Source organism: Talpa europaea, assembly GCF_964194135.1.
Source record: "Talpa europaea genome assembly, chromosome: 4".
NCBI classification, from domain to species: Eukaryota; Metazoa; Chordata; class Mammalia; order Eulipotyphla; family Talpidae; genus Talpa; species Talpa europaea.
Genome location: NC_140070.1, coordinates 25174544 through 25196694, shown reverse-complemented (window position 1 = coordinate 25196694; position 22151 = coordinate 25174544). Strand labels below are relative to the sequence as shown.

General features: G+C 38.4%; 1 protein-coding gene across 1 annotated transcript in view; it reads right to left on the bottom strand.

Moving 5' to 3' along the window:
• Nucleotides 1–16908: 16908 nt before the first annotated feature.
• The window catches only part of MME (membrane metalloendopeptidase), a gene marked incomplete at its 5' end in the record, with an annotated part of 91520 nt that continues 86277 nt past the window's right edge, over nt 16909–22151 (bottom strand). Inside the window, one exon of the mRNA XM_084231244.1 lies at nt 16909–17079. Within this exon, the coding sequence (XP_084087370.1) occupies nt 16980–17079 (100 nt within the window). The 3' untranslated portion in view covers nt 16909–16979. The remainder of the gene's footprint in view (nt 17080–22151) is intronic.

Sequence of the window (22151 nt, the reverse complement as noted above, 5' to 3'; positions counted from 1 at the left end):
AACAAGGTGGGTGAAACAGTAGAAACTTCTTTCACAGTTTTAAAAGTCCAAAAACAAGGTTTTCATTTGAGGGCTGTTCAGGAGAATCTGTCTAGTGCCTCTCTCTTAAGTTTTTGGTTGATTGCAGCAAACGTGGGCATTCCTTGGCCTGCGAATTCATCACCCTGATCTCTGTCTTATCTTTACATGGCCTTCCTATAAGGACACCAGTCATTTTGGATTAGGATGCACTCTAATGACCTAATTTTAACTTGACCATGTGCAAAGACCCTATTTCTAACTAAGGTGTCATTTGAAATTTCACCAACTTGGGAAGAGGAGGTGGATACAGTTCAACCCATAACAGTGACATGTCCTTGTCAGGGATTGGTGTAAGGAAGGTGAATTTTTTCTTGCAAGAGTTGAACTGGGTCCTGAAGGGGCAAAGTACAAGGCCAGGCAGGGAGAGACAGAACATTTTGTAAGTGTGGGAACTGAAATTGATTGATTCCTTTGATTACTAAGGTACACTTAGGTCAAATACAAATGGAAAGGCTTTTTAAAAATATATAAGCAGTGAAAAAGCTGAATTTCAGTTCCAGTTCTGCCATTTTCCAACTAAGAAACCCTGTATAGGCAAAGCAACTTCTGCAAGCCTCATTTTCCTTGTCTGTAAATGACTGCTCTAACCCTCTAGGCTTAAATGATATAGTCTATGTAAAGAACACAGAACTGTATCTGTAATTTTACAGAACTCATACATAGACCTACCTTTCTCTTTCCCTTTTCTTTTCTTCTTTTCTCTATCTTTTATGTCTTAAAATCGACCATATTTGTGACTCTAAATAAATGGAAATGTTACAGCATCATATTGTGATTTTTTTCAAATGAGGGATTGAAGGATGAGGCTGCATATATATATTGTGAAAATGGAGAGATTTTGAGTTGTTCTTTGTCTTCCATTCTGACTCTTAAAATAGACATTAGGATTAAGACATTTAGTCTTAACAGTTTCTTTTATTTATTTATTGTACTTTTTTAAATATTTTGAAAGAACAGTTTTATTAGGAAAAGGAGAAAAAGAGAGGCATTTGCATAGTCACAGACAGGCAGGAGAGCTGATCAGCAATTCCTTTTAAAATGCTTTCCTCTGGCCTGGGAGACTGTCATGTGAATTCTCAGCATCCAGTGACTTGGGTGGTGATGGTGGTTATTGGATGAGCCAACAAGGTCATGAAAGCTATAAGGTCAGGTTTGTTATGTCTAAAATGCTTGCAAGCTACTCACCTGGTATTTATTAAGCTCGTACTCTGTGCCAGGCACTGTGAGAGCAGCTGAATGTCTGCTTTTGACAAGCTTGCCTTGGAGAAGAGTCACAAGAGAGAAGCACGAGACTCCAAGGACTCATTGAATTTATGTCCTGATGGAAAAGAAAGTAAAAAAAGTAAACTCTGCTTTACAAAGTGATTATTATGAAAAAATATGGGTACATGTTTTTGTTGTAGCTGTGTCGCTAGGAATCTACTTCCAAACAAAGCACACAGACATATTTCTGGGGAAGTTTGCACAATATCATGAAGGCAGCCATATTGTCTACCAGACACAAGTAACAATATCCTATTAAGTAAATAAGGAAAGAACTGTGAATCTAGTTAATAGTAATGGATGGGAGATGATAAAAATAAAGCAAGCATGGGCTCCCTTTAGGCTCTTATATTTACTGTTCATAGTAACATACTGTTCCCTGTTGCCCCCACCCCTTAAACATGTTGAGACTTCCCAAATGTTTCGATGAAATGCAATGTTGGAGCTGGAAAAGATTTTAGATATCAGTTAGTTCAACACAGAAGAGAATTTGAGAGATTAACTTGCCTTAGGTCACAGCCTCCTTTATGACAGTTTTCCTAACTTCTTGTTCTATTCGCTTTCCTTTAGGAATTGTTAATAAGAAACAGCAATGAGATCGTTTAACTTTTCTACTTGCCAGTTTTTCTATATATCTTGTAAATAGGAATAGATTTCTGTTTTTTCCCTGTACCTGACAAAATCAAGTGATTGGTTGGTTCTGAGATACGTTTTCATTTAAGCTTGTCTTGTTTAGAATAGAAGTCCTTGCCTCGGGAATCTTGAGTTTTTTCCTTCTTGCAATGTTCCTTCATTTTCTGTAAATTGACATCTTGATATAAATTATTTCTACGCATTTCAACTATTCCTCTAACTACTTGTAACCATTTGACTTTGATTTTCATTTGCTTCCAGGTTGTACGCTGCTCTCTCATGTTGGGTTCATCTTTATTTTTGTGTTCCTCCTTTGCTTGCTGGGATGGTTTTGCACAAGCTATTTTAATGGTTTGGCTTAATTCCAAATGATAAAATAGGTTAGTAATTAATCATATACTTACAAAATCCAGTTGATTTCAGAATGAACCATGGATTTAAAATCTTTTTCACTAACTTACTACTGGCCTTCCCTCATGCCTTTATTTGTATTTTTGGATTAAAAACATTATCTAATAATTATCAAGGCTGGAATGCTAAGACATTCTAAATTTGCACTTTGTTGTGCATAAGCCATAGGCATGCAAATAAAATGATGGGAATATTTCTTAATAAAGCTTGTATCTTATGGGCATTTATTGCATAAATACTCAGTTTTCTTAGTGTCAAGAAAAAAGCAGTCTCTATCTTCTCTCTATAGACCTAAGTGATAAATAACCTTACTAGTCACCAGGTCAACCTGTGGCAATAGACATTTTGTAAGTCTATGTTGGCACAAACATTGTTTGACTTTGACTGTTGCGAAGCATGTTGGTAAGCTTATTAAAAATTTTCGTATTGATAAAATCTTCCCCAACTCAGATTATTTGGACTGAACTATAGATGACTAATCAAGTGAAGCAGGAGTCCTACGTGTGAGCTATGTATGTGGGTATTTGTCTCACTGGGCCAAAGCTGGGTTTATAGGCTCTGAGTTCTCTTGTTCTCTGCTCAGGGTCAGAAGATCTCTGGGCAAAAAGTCCTCTTAAAGAAGTGTTCTTTTCCTAAATCCTTCAGAAGTGCCTCTAGATGAACTGCCCTTGGGGGTAATAGGGAACAGCTACACTTTTGCAGCAGTCCTTTCTGGGGAGCTCATGGAAGGCAGTATGAAACATTGATTGAGCAAGTTGTTTAACCTTTTGTAGGAATGCAACTGAAAAAATTTGAGGGGAGTTACAGTTCGTGGGTCCCACCTGTGTGCTTACAATTGGAAGACATGACTCAAACACCAAATGTCGCAACAACAGAGCTTATTTACAAGAGGGAAGTTGGAAGAGATGAAAAAAAGGCCACAAGTGGCTGTCCATCCTACCCCAGATATTGTTCGCAGTGTCCAGTAGGCCAAACCAAAAGCTGCGCCTGAAGGACAATGCTGTCTCTCTTATCACAGCCTGGAGCTGGTGGCACTTCTGCAGTGGTGGACCAGGACCCAAGTCACAGTGGCCTCCAATGACAGGTGATAATCACAGGTGGTGCTGCTGAGGTGGCCAGCTGCAGTAACCTGGACACTGGGCGAGGCAGCGCTGGAGGCAACAGCAACAGGAGGCAGCTTTAGAGGTGACCAGGCACAGACCAGCAGCTCTGGTCAGCAGACAGTGCCACAGCAATCATGGGCAGCTCTCTCAGAGGCCTGGGACACAGCCAGTAGTGCCTGTCAGTGGGCAACCAGGAGGTGGTGTGGGTCGTGCTATAGGCAGGAGTGGCAATTGACTATCCAAAGTGATAAGGTGGAAATTAGTAGTGAAGTTCTGCCAGACCAGAGTATCCTAACCCTTCTGCAGGCCTGCCTTTTATGGCTTCCAGGGTCCCTTTTCAGGGTCCCTTACTCCTCTGCTTGCTCCCCAAAGTGGATGGATTTCAAAACCTGATTGGCACTGTGATGAGGTCTGCCTTGCTCCTGGCATGGCAAGGGGCACAGGTGGGCTGGGCACTCTGCTGCACCACTGAACCAGGAGCCAGGGAGCTTCTCTTACAGGAAGGATAAGTCATCTCATAACCCAGGCCAATTTTAAGGTCTTTGCTTCCCATTTTCTTGGTTCATAATGACTATAAATAATGTTTCCACATAAATCAATTCCCACTCAAATCTCTAGACCCCTATAGATACACCTAAGGTACTCCCAGAATCAGGGAGAGCACACAAGAGCCATCAAGACCGCTGCCCACTCAGGTCGCACAGCTTGGGCTTCCTCCTTATGTTAGGCTACCCTTTGTGCTCATCCTATTCCGTCTCCTTTGGTCTCCATGTGAGTGCAGGACTCCTGCAGTCACTATTCTGAGATCAGAGTTTTAGTGTATCTTCCATTCTGCAGCAACACTGCATGGTTGAACCTGCTGACTCCTACTGAAACTCATTTTATAAAATTTGGAGAATGTGTTACCAACCTCAATAAATGAGGTTCATGTACCTGATGGCTAGTTAGGATAAAAATTACTAAAACATTTGAAACCGATAAAAGTTTTGTTGTAAGTCAAAACAAGCCAGGGATAGGAGGGGAAAGAACTACTAAAATCTACATCCCTGATTAAGCAAGGAAATTGGTTGATACATAGTGTCAACAAAGGAGCTGAATTTTATTGACTGAAAAGTGAATTGGGGCCAAGAAATATGGACTTGGCTGAACAGCTCATTGGCTAGTCACAGGGCACCTCAAACATGAAGTATGAAGATGCTTTTCTTTAGATAACTGGAATTTTGAATTTCTGTTGATGCACTCTGCCTCTGCGGAGCCTCCTTCTCTTCTGTGATCTAAGTCTCCAGTAGAAGATTGACGATTGAGGAGCCCAGCTGAAGATTGTTCATTTTTACTTGCTCATGATATCAGAAAAACTGTAAGTAATGAGCTTCAAAGAGAAAAGTTTGGGTAAGATTTTTCCTTTTTTGCTTTTAGTATCTAAAAGCAATTTAACCCTTTAGACTCTGTCTTAGATGGTTCTTTAGGTCAATGTACCATGGCTGTGTAGGTGTTGTGTTAAGGTCAATAAAGTATTTCAGACTTGGAAAAATATTTGCCTCGAAAATTTGCAGGACTGTTAACATCATCAAAGACAAGAAATGTGAAATTAGAGATCCATGGAATACAAGATATTTCAGACACCTCAGAAATCTAGTTCAACTCTCTCCTCTCCAACCTTTAGTGTTTTGTATAATTATTTTGTCACAGAGGAAGAAACAAAACCCAGAGAGGATAATTCCTTTAAACCCAGTTTGAGATGTATTAAATATATTTTCACAAGTGTGCTTTATGGTAGATGGATTAAGGACAATGGCATAAACTCAGTGCATTGTCCCCCAATAGAAAAGAATTTGAGTGCTACAATGCTGTGGGTACTACACCAATCCCTCAAGGTACAATGGTGAAGAAGACAAACATGACATCTTTTTTATCCACAAATTGTATTTATTGAGGTAAAGTAGATTTGCAACTTTGCATCTGCTCTGGAGACTATAGGTTCAAACCTCTATAACATATATTTTCTTACCCTGCCCACTATTCCTCTACCATGCTGCATTGCTCGCCTTCCCTCCTCCAGTTTTCTCTATTTTGCTGTTAATTGTTAAGAGTTTATTAGTACTTGGTTTGGACTGACCCTTTTCTCTATTTATCTATAGCCCACTTATAAGTGATAATATCCTACATTTGCCTCTCTCCTTCTGACTTATTTCACTTAGCATTATCCTTTCCAGTTCCATCCATGTAGTAGTAAATGTCATTTCATCTTTTCTGTAGCTGAATAGTATTCCATTTTATATCCTTACCACATTTTTTCCTAATCCACTGCACTGTTCTTGGGCACTCAGGCTGTTTCCATAACTTAGCTATTGTTAATAGGACTGCAGTGAACATAAGAGTACATATATCCCTTTGAATTATGTTTTTATATTTTTCAGATAGATGCCTAGGTGTGGAATTGCTGGGTCACATGGTAGATCCATTTTTAATAGTTTGAGAAGCCTCCTACCATTTTTCTATAGGGGCTGCACCAGTCTATATTCCCACCAGTCTATATTCTCTATATCATTTCCAACATTTGTTATTTCTGATCTTTTTGATGTGAGCCATTCTTATGATTGTGAGGTGGTATCTCATGGTGGTTTTGATTTACATTTCCCTAATGATAATTGATGATGAGCATTTTTATCACATGCCTATTGGTTGTCTATGTATTGTCTTTGGAGAAGTATCTTTTTAGCTCTTCTGCCCATTTTTGATTTAATTGTTTTCTTTTTGTTGAGTTGCATGAGTTCTTTATATGTTTTGGATATCAGTCCTTTGTCAGATGTGGTATGTACAAATATTTTTTCCCATTCAGTAGAGAGTCTTTTTTGTTTTGTTTTATTTTATTTTTTTCTTTTGTTTTACTGGTAGTTTCTTCCCCTGCTCAGAAATTTTTTAATTTGATGTAGTCTCATTTGTTTATATTTGCTCTTGCTTTTCTTGTCTACAAAGACATCACTGAAGCCAATGTCATGGAGTGATAGTCTTATATCCAAGTCATGAATTCTTGTGTCTTTTACTAGGTTTCTAGTTTCATGTTAGTACAAATACTGTTTTCACTGAAAATCAGGCTTTAACATTTTAAATGTACTTGCTAAGTTTAAACATCTTAGTTCAGTAATGTAGACTCCTATAATTTGGCCCAATCCTACCTTGAGAAGTGAATTTTCCTCTGGTTAATTTTAGACAATCTAATTGACTCTTTGAAGGACTGAAAACCAGCATTGACTCAGGTTACTCTCTTGGCATTCACAAATTGCTATTTCCCCTTAGAAAAATCTGTCGATCTTTTAAAACCAGCTCAATGGTGCATTTTCCTAAAGCCTTTGCAAATATTTGCAAATGGATGTTGTCTCCTCATTTGAACCCTTTCATCATTTCCACCGGGGATTAAATCCTATATGCTAGTTACCCTGACTTATGTAAACCCCTTCAAATTAGTATTAGCAAACATGTGAATTAGAAAAAGGAGCCCCTTTCTCAAGATAAAATTCTAACATTTTAAAATAAGAAAATTATAGACATGTATGGGAAAAGATACAAACACACAAACCTATTTTATCTACAGGCAGTCCCCTAGATTATGTTGCTTTGGAAGGCCACTGTGGTTTTGCTGAACAGATTGTGAGTTGCCTTTGCCGGTCAGGGATGTGTTGGTAAATACTGAGCAGCTAGCTCTCTGGGGAAAATCAACAACCAACTGACCAACTAACCAGCCAGCTGATCATGATATGCAGTGTGGGATAATTTCAAGCCACCAATAGGACATCAACTGGCAACATTTTCAAAAAAATCATAAAATGTGACCTGATAAGAGCTGGTTCCAGCACATTCAGTACACGGGGATAGGCTGCGTTCATTGATTTCCCTATCTATGGAACTCAATATCTACTGAGGAAGGCTTGAGTAATGTTAATATGGAACTTGTAGGTGTTGTACATTAGAATCTGAAACTCCTGGTGTTGCTACCAGAGACAGCAGGCTCTTGCCTGTGGGACTATCATTTCCTTATTTGTAATGTTTGAACAGTAAATCAATAAGTCTTTTTTACAACATGCTGCTGAGGCTGAAGTGCAGAAGTTCCCAAGAACGTAGCAATTCATTAGCTTGCCTAAGGTAAAAATACTCTCTATAAATAAACGTTCAGGAAAATGCAGTGTGCCAAGTGCAGTAAAATCTCAAAGCTGCTTTTTGATTAGTATTTCCATGGTTCTGGTGCTCTGTTTTCTCAAAGCTTTGCCTAAACAATTTATATTTTATCTACTTTAGCGGGTAAAGCTATAAATACTTTCCTGACATATTAGTGCTTATACAAGAACAGGACTCTCAGTAGTTAATTACTTTGCATGCTGAGATGAAAGGTGGGTGATAAGCAAGCCTTGTTAAGTGTCAAATACCTAACCTCTGCAAGATGAATTATGTTTATTTTATAAAGGCCAAAGTTTTTACTTTGCGTGAGTGAATAAATTATGACTACTTATATTAGTTTAGAATAATGGCAAATCAAATTGGTCTCAAATTGGTGCTGTATCCATATAACTCACTCTTAAATAACAGTTAAGTGAAGAATAGTACATATTTTTGATCAGGTTTTTGTAATTGCATATATTTTACTGTTAGAAGATAATATCTAGGCTTCAGTATTATTTTTAGAAAGTTTAAATAATTCTGAAGTATTCCGTAATAAATATTTACTTTTATCTTGTATGTTCTATATAGCTGCTGTGAAACATTAGCACCAACTTAAAGGAACACTAATGTATTATTACAGTTCATTAGGTGAGGACCTGACAGGCTGTCCTGGGCTAAATAGGAACATCAGTAGAGCTTGCTGCTTCTGCTCTAGAGAAAAATCTGTTTTCTGTGTCTTTTACAGGTTCTAGAAGCCATCTACATTCCTTGGCTGTGACCCCTCCCTTTATCTTAAAAATTAGGCAAAATGACCAAATTCTCACATCGCTCATATCATTCTCAGCTATTTTTTCTGCTTCCTTCTTCACTTTTAAGGACCATATTATTGGGTGGGCCTGCTTGGATCACTCAGGCTAGTCTGGCCTTTTTAAGGTCAGTTGATTAGCAAACTTAAATCCACCTGTAACTTTTACTCCCATTTGCCACATACCCTAACACATTTATAGGTTCTTGGACTAGGACAAGGACATTATTTGGGGGGAAGGGAATTATTCTGCCTGTGACATTTCCGAATGACAAAATGTCTTTACATTTTTACATGTTATTTCCAAGGAAACTAAGTTTCAAAGGAATTAAATAGCTTTCCCAATGTCTTTGGGCCAATAATATATTCCAAGCAAAGTGAAGATACTTGCATAAACTGTTTCTCTCTCAGTTATAATTCATTTCATTTTGAGTGTGTTCTTGCATTTGCTCTTTTTGCTTTTGAAGAAATCCACTGCTATTTAAAGGATTGCACATTTTGTGCCTTTTCCATTTCAAGAGCGTCTAGCAAGAAAAATGATTCAAGAGTGATCAAGTAAGAGACCTACCTAGAAAAAACAATTCTAGTTTTCTTAGAAAGACTCATGGTTTTAAGGGCCCACAGGCTTATCTAGTGTCAAGGAAGAGTCAAATGTAACCACAAAGGTGTTAAATTCCAGTGTAGTTGAAAATACACTGCTGGCAACTGGTTCAGTCTCTTTCCTATAGTGAAGTGTGTTATCATTACCATTCTGAAGAGGAGGAAATTGAGGCTTAGAGAAGCCAAATGCTTGCCATGTAACCATTTGGCTGCTCTTTTCTTTGACCCTGGGTGTCCTTGGTTCTCTGGATTTAAATTTTTCCATAACACTGCCCCCAGTTCTTCTACAAGATGGCATCTTTCCCCATCCTCCAAGGGGTTTGGTTTGCAAAACATTCCACCTGCCTGCCCTCTGGTTTTGAGAAAGCCTTGATCCTGACTCAGATTTTAAGTTAGAGACAATGGAGATGCAGAGAAATTTGTTATTTGCGTAGTGCAGAGATTTAGCAATAGAATTGGAGAAAGAGTTGAATTCTAATTTCCCGGGAATAGGATGAATGTTACCCTTATCACACATCTGCTAGCAAATGCAAGAATGCACAGGATTTCTTTCAAAGTATAATTAAACGGAATAAACTTTGAGAACTTTGCCCTGTTACAGGACATATCAAAGAGCCCACTGTGGATAATGCATCCTGTGTTAACAATCTCAGGGTCTCTACTCCCCTCTGCAGTGTTCAGAGCTGCGACCACATAAATTATAGACCCCTTCTTACTCTTTTGTTTCCTAATTTTGTATACACAGTATATTTAGCTAAAATATTTCTCTACCTTCTTCTCCGATTGTTAAAATATTCCTTCCTCCAGAATGTCTTTGGCATAGGAAAGGAAATCCCTCTGAATTCTCAAATTTTGTTGGCATAGACAAAATGTAAGGTGTTTGTATACTTTCTAAGGTCTCTAATATACTAAAAAGGCAGCTGTTTTCATTTGGTTTTGTCTTCTAGTGGACCCAGTGGAAGATAATCTGGTAATAAGCACTTTCATGTGCAACATAGGGCATTACCCACAAAAGTCACCTGATGTTTAATCATTGAATAAGTGAATGGAGGTAGTGGGCAAATGGCAAATGTAGTGACAAACCAAGAGTATTACTTTATCGTGTTCTTATCTATCTACTTTTACTTTTGCTTCTATATAGCATCTTGAACATAACAGATGTTCAATGTTTACTGAAATACTTGTTTAAGATATGTTATGTTCTCTTAAAAATAGCAGTCAGGTAAAGACACTGGAAAATATGTTGTTTATCATTAGTTTTCTTAAAAGATCTTTTGGGAATTATTTGCTACAAAGGAGTTGATGCTGCTCATGATGCAGAGAACGTTGATATTTAATTTACATAAATTTTGGACTTTAGCATATGTTGCTTTTGGTCATTTTTTAATCTCTGTAAATTTGGGCAAGTCAGGTAACCAATCTGAAACTCAAATTCACCTTCTATAAAATAGTGGCATGAAGATGAATTTCACAGATTAGTTATATTAAAAGAAAATGCTATAGAATCAATCCAGATTATATACCTTGCTTACAATAAATAATATTGTTCCTTTCCACCCCCTTCCAGCAATGGCTTTTAATTTTCTCAACGATGAAATCTAACTAAGATACATGATGTCTTTATTTTGTTCACACAAAAATAAAGTTAATACTTATTTATAGTTTAATAGGCACAATGTCATACAAAGTGCTTTGCAAGGCATGTCAGGAGTATTTTGTATTACTGGTGTTTTGGACATCTGCTGGTCTTCTTTTGGGAAACTACACTTCTCTTACTCTGTAAGGTTATTAGTTTTTATAATTTCTTTTTAAAAAGATTTATTTATGCATACAAGAACTGGGGTGCAGGCCAGAGGTGTGGGGAGTGAGAGGATTCACCAGAGACAGAGTGGGGAACAAAACAGGCAGACTGACTGAAATACACTGCTGAGGGGAGCAGCAGGTGAATCAGGAGAGGTCTGCTGCGCCATGTGGGTAGGTCCCTGTCCGGGGATCCAACTTGTGCTGTAGTGGCTGCGGATAGCTTCATAGGTTGCATCTTAATCCCTTGTGCCACAAGGGAGGCCCAGTTTTTACAATTCTGCAGTCTCCCACTCTCCTGTATCCTAGCCACAGATGTAGGCATATTTCCAAAATGGGGTCCTCTAGGATTTGTAAATGCAACTGCGGTGGAGTTTGTCCTTCCCTGGGGAAGGGAGAATCCTTATTCCTGGGCTTGGTGGACACTCATGGCTTTATTTTAAAGTAAACAATAAGCAACAATAATAATAATAATAAAAAAACAAACACACAGAAATGAGCCCCAATCACTCCTGCTTGTCCCACATATGGCAGTGTGGATCAACAAAATCTCTCGTTTTGACTAAACAAGAGTTTGATTTTCACATTTGCCACTAAAGTCAAATATGAGCAGTGAGTAACCTGGCAATACCTGTATCCTGTTGCCATCTCCCTGCCCCGCCTCTAAGTTTTATCATTTAGGTCTGATTGCTGTGTAATTTATTGGCTTCTGTTTCTTTGTCATATGCTGTAACCTTAACCTTGGTCAGAGTTTGGCAAATGTTAGGGTTTTATGTGAGATTGGGTGTGGGGAAACCAGCTGTGGGAGGGTTTTATATGGGGAACAGAGGTAGGGAGACCAGCTGGGAGAGAGTTTTATATGGGAGTGGGAGTGGGGAGGCCAGCTGGAAGAGGGGGTAGTCAATCTTTCAGCAAGCCCCCTGTAGCACCAGGAAGGGCACAGAGCAGGATCTTTATGATTCTGGCAGATGGGTAAAGGAGAGTCCTGGAGCCTTCAGTGGCTTTTCAGGCTATTATTTAGTTTTTTTACAAGGAAGGGGGTAGGGGGTTGGGAGGCTGGCAGGCCTCCCAGCCCCTGGGGAATCTTCACTTTTTCTGGTCTCTCTGGCATTCTCTCGTGGTCTCTGCTTATCTGCTGGTTCTGCTCTCTTCTCGTTCTGTTTGCTTGATCTCCTCTCGTTCTGTTGCTCTTGTTCTTCTCATTCTCCTATTCTTCAGCTGGTGTTCCTGTAATGCTGCCCCTATAAGCCCAGTCTCTCAGCCCAGGTGTGCCCACCTATGCATGCCCAAACCCTACTCCAGGTGTCCACCATTAGGCGTGCGTATAGGGCCCCAGGGATCCATCATTAATGCTAATGGCAGGAGAGTGGAAATACCTGATAATTTTTCACTTACCCTACACCCCCCTACACATAAATGCTTAAGAATACATGCTTTGTTCTCAAAGAACCACCTCCAGCCCAGTCAGTGAAGTCTCCACCTCTATTCCCCTGCCCCATATCCAGCAGTGAGTCAAAGCCACCTGGTAAATCTGCGATTCAACTATTGTTAAGTCCTCTGCACCAAATTCCTGGAATCTGAGTGGTCAAAGGTACCAAACTATATAGCTTCTTAGATCTATTAACATGCTAAATGGAGGGGAATTCTATTTCACATTTTTGGTCATTTATTTGATATTATAAAGCTGCCATGAACATCTTAGCATGCAAGACATAAATGCTATATTTCAGAGAATATAAGGCATTGATAGAAAGTGTGTTGAAGGATTTACACCAAGGCAATCAATAATCCAGGTTCTTGACCCCATTTTTTGTCATCGTAAACGTTTATGATGTAGTTTAATTTGACATGCTCAAATCATAGATGACAGCAAATTCATTTATCAGAGTGGAATCAGATATTAATATGCCCGATACTTGAAAAAAATTGTTTCTGTGTAGAAAGGAAATCTAGAAATATAAAGATTAGACACAACGGCTACACTGTCCTTTTACTCAAATCCAAGTTGAGAGCTCCTCGTTATTTCTGGCAAGAGTCAATGCTCATTTATCTGCCAGTTTTCTCTCGTACAATCTAGATGTTCTGTTTTATCAAACAACAAAATGGAAGCACAGTAGCGGGGCTTTGAGGGTGAAAATGTTAGTCATGATTCTCATTGGACATGCAAGCTATAAAGGAGTGAAATTGAGAAAATATTGTTAAAGAAAAGATTGAAATGTAATAAATATGAGTCACTTTGAACCCAGTCCCCTGTGTTTCCTTTTCCACCTATTGACCAGAAGTCAAGAACCTCAGCCCAGAGATGGGGCACGAGGAGACTTTTGACTCTTGCCTAGGTCACCTTATTATAATTGTGACTCTATTGCATTTGGCAGCCTTTTTACTTAACTTTTTTTTTTTTAAAGATTTATTTATTGATCAAGAGCTGGGATACAGGCCAGAGGTGGGGGAGGGTGAGAGGATTCACCAGAGACAGAGCATGGAGCAGAATAGGCAGAAGGACCGAAAGCACTGCTGAGGGGAGCAGTGGGCGCGACAGGAGGGGTCTGCCATGCCATGTAGGCATCTCCCTGGCCGGCAGGGGATCGAACCCATGCTGCAGAGGCTGTGGACATCTTCACAGTGCTGTGTGCAACCCGTTGCGCCACCAGTGAGGCCCCATTTTTACTTAACTTCTGAAAACAAGTGAGATCAGAAAACTTGTTTGGATGGGATGATGAAGACAAGAAAATATTGATAACATGATTTTTATCATTCATTTTCAAACAACTCAATTTGAGACCAGCAGGAAGTATAATATCATGGAGATAAAAGTTCCATTTTGCCTTAACATTTTCTAAGACATAAATGTTGTGGGGTTTTCCATGTGGGTGGGGGAGGATGGAACAAAGGTGACCAGGAGTAAAGTATAGGGAATATAGTAAAGCAATAGTATGAAAAAATGTTTGTTTTTATTTTCTATTTTTGAGAGCGGAATCTGATAAAAAAAATTTCCTATCTTCGAAAGGGTGGAGTTTTATTTCTATCAATAACAGCTTCTACTTGGAAAACTCCCTCTGTGGCAACAGGAATGATAAAAGCATTTGAGAAGATTGTAACAGCAGCACAGATCCAAACTCAATTAAACTTTGATTCTTGTTCATTGGATTATAATGTGCTCTAACTGGACTCAGACATTTACATGGGAGATTGAGATTACCTTATCCAATGATTCTTAACTAGGGACAAGCAAAGAGCAAGGCAGCAGTAGACACATTCTCTTCTTACTGGAAATTGGCAATAGAATCCAATTCTCTTTGATTTTAGATGGAAAAAGCAGAGACCCAAGAGAATATGTCAAATGCCTGAGCTTTCCTTGTCATGAGTGGCGAAATATGACTAGACTAAGAAAGGACTCCTCCCAAGACAGCATTTTTTCCACCTTAAATCTAGGATTCATCATGAAGGCTGCTAGAACTTTTCCCTCTCATCATCCCTGAGTTAAACTGGCTCCCAATCCTTAGTGTATCAGCTTCTAATCTCTTTCCTTGAATAGGATTCTGCCATGCTGGAACTGGAGTTATGTGTGAGACTACATGTAGAAACTACATGTAGATCTTCACCTGAGGGAACAACTCCAAATAACTGTGAGTCTTAGGCAAGGCCATAGGCCCCATCCAACTCAACAGCAGTGTGATGTACAATTAGTAATATCTTCCTGTATCAGGTAAGGGGAGTGTGTGCTTTCTGACTTTGGTCTCACCCTCAGCTCCAGAAAATCTATTTCTAGAGACAGGAGATCCAGAAACTGCAGAAATTTACCCCACACCCCACTGGATAATTTCACTCAAGTTCCTTCCATAGAGATAAAAGCCTGATATTTAAAGAGCTAGTATTGGAAGTCTAGTGCCTTTTTATAATCTGTAGTAGTCACTCCTCATTTCTGGGTAGTTCAGGTGCTCTGACAGGATGGAAATTAATATAGATAGTTGTGCTGTTTAGAGGTGGGCATTCCTATTGTTCCATCTAATCATATTACTTAGAAATATATTTATTTTAAGCAAGTTTATAGTGAGTATAATTTGAATTACCCAGGAAAATGGTGGTAGTGATAAAAAGGAGGGAAGATAAGGATATTCAGGTTGAATCTACATTTTAAATATTTATAATAATTTTTGAAGGAATTGTAGAAAGGAGTCCATAAAAACCCCAAGTAAAAAAAAGATGATAATATGCGAACATGTTCAGAAACTGCACTACTTATGACAGTCCCAAGTGGAAAGCTTCTCAGGTGCCCATCAATAATGGAATGATGAGTTGTGATCTAGCCGCACAATAGAATATTAGTCAGCAATAAGGATGAGGAAGCTGCAATCAAAGGGAACAATGTAGATGAATCCCACAAATGCAATGCCAAATACATACTGATTGATTCTATTTACATAAAAGAGAAAAACCTGCAAAACTAATCTATGATCCTAGAAGTCAGGATAGTGGCTATGCTTGGAGGAGTGTAGCGAAGGTAGGGAGACAGGGCTCCATGGCACTCAGAAAGTTCTGTTTCTTCCAGGTGCCATGACAGGGCTGGGATCGTTTGGAAAAAGTCCACTGAACTGTACCCTTATGCTTTGTGCAGTTTTTGTATATGTTATATTTCAATAACTTTTTTTTTAAAAGGTAAACAATGGCATCTCCTTTCAAGTGACCGAAAACTAGCACTCCTTTTCTGGATAGAAATTCCCTCACTTTTATGTTTTGTTAGGAAAAACAATGGCTCGGGAGGTGCATCTCTTTTGTAAAATAGTAATCAACTAGTAAATTGAACTGAACTAGCCAATAAGACAGGAAAGGAGAAAACCAAAAAAACCTCAAAAGATGAATTCCCATCAGACCCCTGAGAGTCCCTCTCAGAACTCGATGTGAGTTAGCATTTCAGAAGCAGGTCCCTGGAGGCACTGAAATGCCCATTTCTTTTCAGAAATGCTCTTTCCAAAGCTAGACACTGGCAAAACAGGCTTAGTGAATAATGGACTCACAATTTCAATTTATTATCAAAATATTTCCATCAGATGACAAACTTGGAAAGATAAGGAGATGCAGAGCTACATAGATGCAGTGTTGCCCTGTGATCACAGCCACCGTCAAGGATGGATTTAATTCTGAAAATTCTGCTTGTAAACCATACGTCTTATGTAGCTTTAGACAACCGTCCGATAGCAATGTTTAATCCAAAGTTTGTGCTTCAAGCTTTTCATCAATATGATTTATAAGTTTAAAAAAATCTTAAATCTTCATCTGTACATCACTTTACAGATCTTAGTTCATAACTATTTATCTCAGTCTGAAACTTCAGTATTCAATGATTACCTAGAATAACAATTACTTAGTCATAAATGTAGTTCATTAAATATAAAAATTGTTATTTATACATTACTACAAATTTTTTAAAAAGACCAAATTTTGAGAGAGAGAGAGAGAACAAGAAATTGCTTAAAAAATTGCAGGGAGCCTTAAGAATTTCAATATCAGTCAAAGCAGGTACAACAAGAAACAGTTTTAGACATTCATTTTAGCCCTAAGAGTGCTTAAAATAAAGTGATCTCAGAATGAATAACCGATGATTGCCAAAATGATTTTAAAACTACCTAAGTTCCAAGGCCCCAGTATGTATAAGAAATCTTTGGAAGAGTTTTGAAGGCGCATAAATGTTGCAAAAAAAAAAAAAAAAAAAGTAAAACTAAGTACTTAGGCAAAGTGTTTCTAACTATTATGTCACCCTGTCTTTTTGGTACCAACTGTATTCTTCAACCCCTCCTTTTTCCCTTTGGTTAGAAATCCTGGCCTACCTCAATTGGTCAACAGTTTTCAAGAGACAACATCAAATAGGCAGATCATGAGAAACAAATGAATAGTGATATTATCTTTAGAGATGGAGCATTATTTACACAGTGAGAAGTGAGTGATTTGATAGACATTCGACTCCCTCCTTTGTCCACATCTTTTCAGAGATTCTTTCTTACTATGATATTCTTATCTCTGAACCACCCAAAGTAGTGACAATGACCACAAAGGCCCCCCTTCTCTCAGATAGTGCTCCTCAAATCTGTGGTGTTGGCAAGTCGAGTTGAGAGCAGCACCACTTCTGAACATCACCAGACTCGGCATTTCTTTTCTGGATTCATGTATGAGTTCTTGCGGCAGTGAAAGGCTTCTGAAAACTCAAGGGAGTTCTGTAAAGTCCCAATAATCCTGTGACACAAACCAAAAGAGTCACCGTCAGTCAGCATTTAGCACTCAAGTCCAAACCTTAAGGGGGCTCTAATGAGTTTCCAACTTAGGCCCATTGAGTGAATTTGCAATTTGCAACTTAAAGGAAACAAAGGTCTCACTTATAGCAGGAATGGAGAGGATCCAAATAAGGGATCAGGGGGAAAAAAAAAAACTATAATAAAGTAAAAATCAAAATCAACAGGCAACTATAAATCAGAGACACACTGGGGCATTGGCGGGGGGAGGGAAGAAGGTAGAAGGATGAAAACAAGGGTGGGAAGAACACAAGGGACCGAGACCATGGTGACAGGTCATGGGTGGGAATTTCACGGGGACTATAACCAAGATGAAAATGCATACATTGCACAAAAATGAAAAATGATGTAAAAATATATAAAATAATTTAAAATAAATAGAGAAAAATAACTTAAAAAAATAAAAGGAAATAAAGAACTGGGTGGAATGAGTCTATTCCCACCATTAACAGAGTTTTTAATGGCAAGGTAACAAAGCACAGGAGTGAAGAGCACGGATTTTAAAGACAGACTCTGTGGTTTGCGTCCTGGTTATGAGTGGTATTTCCTTAGCCTCTCTGTGCCTGTTTTCTGTAAAATGCATAGAATAATAGTACTTACCTCTTAAGATTGTCATGGGGAGTTAATTTACCAACTACATGTGTTTCAAATTTGGAACTGCAGTTATTATAGGAAGAGTTTGGTCAAAGAATAAAATCCTGATTTTTCACTCTGTCTTGGAAGGGCTCACACGATAACTTAAAAAATAGACTTTAAATAGATATTTGTTGATTTGACTTAATAGGGAAGATAACAAATTATTTTTTTCCCAAAAGAACTCCATAGATATCAGCTATTAGACTCAGTCTGAATAACTGGAAAGGGCAGTTATTCAGGGCAAAATGCCAATTTCTTCTTATCTCTGACCCCAATGGGCAAAAACAACACTGTCCACCCACTATCGGCACCAAGCAGCATCTGAGGGGAGAGACAGGTCAGGTCAGCGATGCAGAGGTTTTTCCCGTCAATCCCGAAACAGTGCCTTCCCTTCTTTGCCCCCTGGGGCCACCCCACCCACCCACCCACCTTGGATGGGAGGGAGGGGCTGAGAGACAAGCTGACTGCAGTGGAGGAGGCCCAGGAGCTCTCCGGACATGACACCCTCTCTACCTTCCAAACCTCTTGCCACTCAGTAGTCAGTGTGAGCTTTTAAACTTAAATCAAATCCCATAATCCTCTTACTTATAACCTCTCAGGGGGTTGAAGGAAACTCAGACTTGACTCCATGATCTCTGAAATCCTGGTGGCTCCACACTAGCTCCCCGACGCCTCATGGTTTGAGCCTCTTCCTGTTTCTCATGAGCGCCAAACTGCACTGATCTACTTGCCATACTTCAGACCGCGCAAGCCCTTTCGTCTTCAGGGCTTGCTGCTCCTACCGATCCTACTGTCTGGAAAGTAACTTCCCAGTTTCTAAATGGCCAATTCCTTCTCTGCCTTCACACCTCTGCTTCAACATACCTCCTTCTAGGTATTCTCAAAATAATGACCAGATTAGTTTCTCCCGGTTTGTCTGGCCCTATCCCAGCACTTATTACAATGTGCAATGATTTGTTCTCTTTTACTTCCTATCATTCTCCCTACATTGTAATTGCTCTGTATACACTGCTCCTGGCTGCACCCCAGAGCCCAGCACCGTGCTTTGCATACTGCAGGACACCTTGCAAATGGGATGAATGTGCCTGTTGCCTGCCACAGTACTGACATATATGGGAGTAATAGTGCAAGAAAAAGCTTTCTCATGTTTTTACTGTTTACTTGCTACCATGGAACAACTAGTAGAGAAAGAAATTTCCTTTCTCTAGCCCCACATTCTGGGAAAGAAAGATCCTTATCGAATTTCTTAAAGTCTGATTTCCTAATGTGTCACCAGTGACATCTCTCACTCCTCTCCACCACAACTGCCCTGTCCTTCAATGAGGCTGCAGTTTTTTGCAGTATGTTTTTCGGATATGTAGAGAAGTCTTAAAGATTAAAGGAATCTTCCCAGTCTGGGAATGGGGTGTGGAGGTGAGGTGGGGGCTAAAGCTTGGGAATTTGCATGTTAGTTCACTTGAGAAGACTGGACTGCCCGAGTTAAGAAGGGCCCAGTAATGGCAGGTTGTGTGAATGACAGGGACAGGTGTTTACTCTGAGCAAGGCCTCTGTGCCTCTGATAGGATGTCAGGCAGCTATCAGGAGCCTAAACATTAAGAAGAGTCATTCCTGAGCCCTTTGACAAAGTCCACTGGGAGGAAATGGAGTCCCTTGACTTCAGCTGGAGCACTTGCCACTGTAAGGATGTCAGCTGACCATGCAGGCTGCAGATGGATGCAAGTTCCTAATTTCTGGGCCCGTGTAATGCCTCTGTGTTCTCATATAACTTTTAAAAGAGACACACTGAAAAGTACTGAATTAAATTTCTCATCTTCTGGCTTAAGGTAGGCATTTAGAGCTTGAATTAATTTTGCTATAATAATAATAATAATAATGTGTCATTACTTATATCTGAAAGTGTAAGAACACATTCACTTGATACATGGTCAAGGTGACCACACACACACACACACACACACACACACACACACAAACGAATAAAAACATTTACTCATCAGGGATTGATATTGGTCTTTAGTCTTTTAGATTGAAGGCTCTGACACTGAGCCAGGGAGGAGCTATGATTCATCTAATCCAAAAACCTCCCCTATTCAGAATATTTTCTACACTGGTTGACACAGTCATCAAAGCAGCCTGGCTGATCCTCAAACTGAGGCCTGAGCTCCTGGATGGGCAGGGAGAGCATTTGAATCTTTGAACGGAAGAGTTGCTCTTTTTGTTTTTGTTTTATTAACATTTGTTCAAAGATTTGTGAACAGATATAATCATATGGGAAAAGTGCTTCAATATAAATGTTCAAACCCATGACTTAATTCTACATTTGTTATAAAAACATTAAAGAAGTTAAAAAAAAACTCAGTACAAAAAAGTCTTCACAAACACCACACCGAGAGTCAGCAGCAGAGCAACATCCAACCTAAGATGCACTTAGCTCCTCATCTCACCCATCTCTTCCACCCAAAGCCTGCACTTAGATAATTTGATTCTGGATAATTAGGTCAACAACTTAATAGGGCTTCACTTATTTTCCTAGGTCTCTAATTAGTGTTTGGTGGCTTATCATGTCAAATCTTTGAATAGATGATAGAAATAATCTATTTCAAAAAGTGGATATATTATTAATAAAAATGAATCTTCTCTAAGAGCAGGATCATAGTTCATTAATATCACATAGAATACTTACACAAACTTCATGTTATATGAAAACTAGGTAGTTTGTGTTCACAATAACAAGAGAATAACGAGACTTTTATTACTTCTAAAAGTGACTTACTTGAAATTTTTATCTCATTATATGAAAGTTTATTGTATTACCACTATTTATTCCCTTGACAAACAATCATGTGTATTAAAAAATGCCAAAGACACTTTTAGGGGGGGCGGGGGTGGGAGGGGAGGGATTGGGGTCAGAATGGGGGGGCTGCAATTGTATGGGGAATATAACAATAAAATTTATTATCTAATAAAAAAAATAAAAAAAAATGCCAAAGAGAAGGTGTTGAACACCATGTGGCCAAGAATAGCCTTTATATGCTGTAACATATCTGCCTGCTGCTGCATGCAATTTATTGGATGTTTGAATAACTGAATGAGCCTTTTGCAATTATTGGTCTCCTGATAAATTTTTGTTATCTCTTATAAATGAATCACTAATCTAGTAAGGTTAACTAGTTTCATTTTTGAATAAATGAATCAATTTTTATCATTAACTAATGCTCATGACTCTTTTAAAGTTATGCTGATCAGCCTAAGTTTCACTATACAGTCACAAAGAAATAAAAGCCTGAATAGATTTGTAGGTATGGGCTAAAGATTAACAACTGCCAACAGGAATTCTACCAGGCTCACACAAATCCACACTGACATTTACAGAATATAAGAAACCAATGCTAATATTTAAGGTAAATGGAGGTAACATCAGTATTTCAAAGAGTGCTTAGCCTATACACACTAGATCATGGAGTAATAAGGGACAAAATAACCAAATTATTTGAAAATGCCTACCCAAAACACAGAAAGAATATTCATCCAAAAGTAATTGAAGTTAAGTGTGGAAAATATTTCTTGCATTATTATTGGTATTAGTTTTGTAAAGTGCCCTTTTATTCAGACTGGAAGATTATAATTATAATCTGAATGGAAGATTATATCAAGTAAACTAAGCATTAAATTATCACAGTAACTATGCATGCACACTGGTATCATTTTATCTATTGGGAGCTTGCTTTAAAATATTATCAAATTCTTATATATTATATAGAAATATTACATCTGAATAACTTTAGAAGCACCTATATAGATTATATAGAAAATATTATAACAACCATTCCATAAAGACACTGTATATGGCTAATTAGATTTCAAAAGAAGTCATTCAAATTGTAGTTTCAAATTCTAGAATACCAAGAGGAAATGTTCTTAATTTTGATACTCAAATTTTCAAAGTTTTACTTTAAAGTACATGAGACTTTATGTACATAAGTTAGAAAGAAGAAAAAGCTTAAACCTAACAATGCTTTTCTAAATTCAGCTTAATATCACATAACATTTGCCACTTATTTTTATGCTGTAGTTTTTTAAACATAAATTTATACAAATGTTTCTACATAAACCATTATGCAAATTTGTAATAGCAACTCACTGTCTATTCGTTTTTAAGTTTCTTTGAAAAAATGTTTTACTTTGTACAGACAGGAAGCAGTCTGTTTCCAAAACTAAATGTAACCTCAACCTTTTGCCAAGGAAATCCCTTTACCTCCAGAGAAAATAATAATTTCCTTGACAAAAGGTTGGCATTCCATTTACCCTTTTAAAACAACAACAATAACACATACTTCTCTTATTATGAATGAAAAACAGAGGCATCTTTTTGGGTCAGAA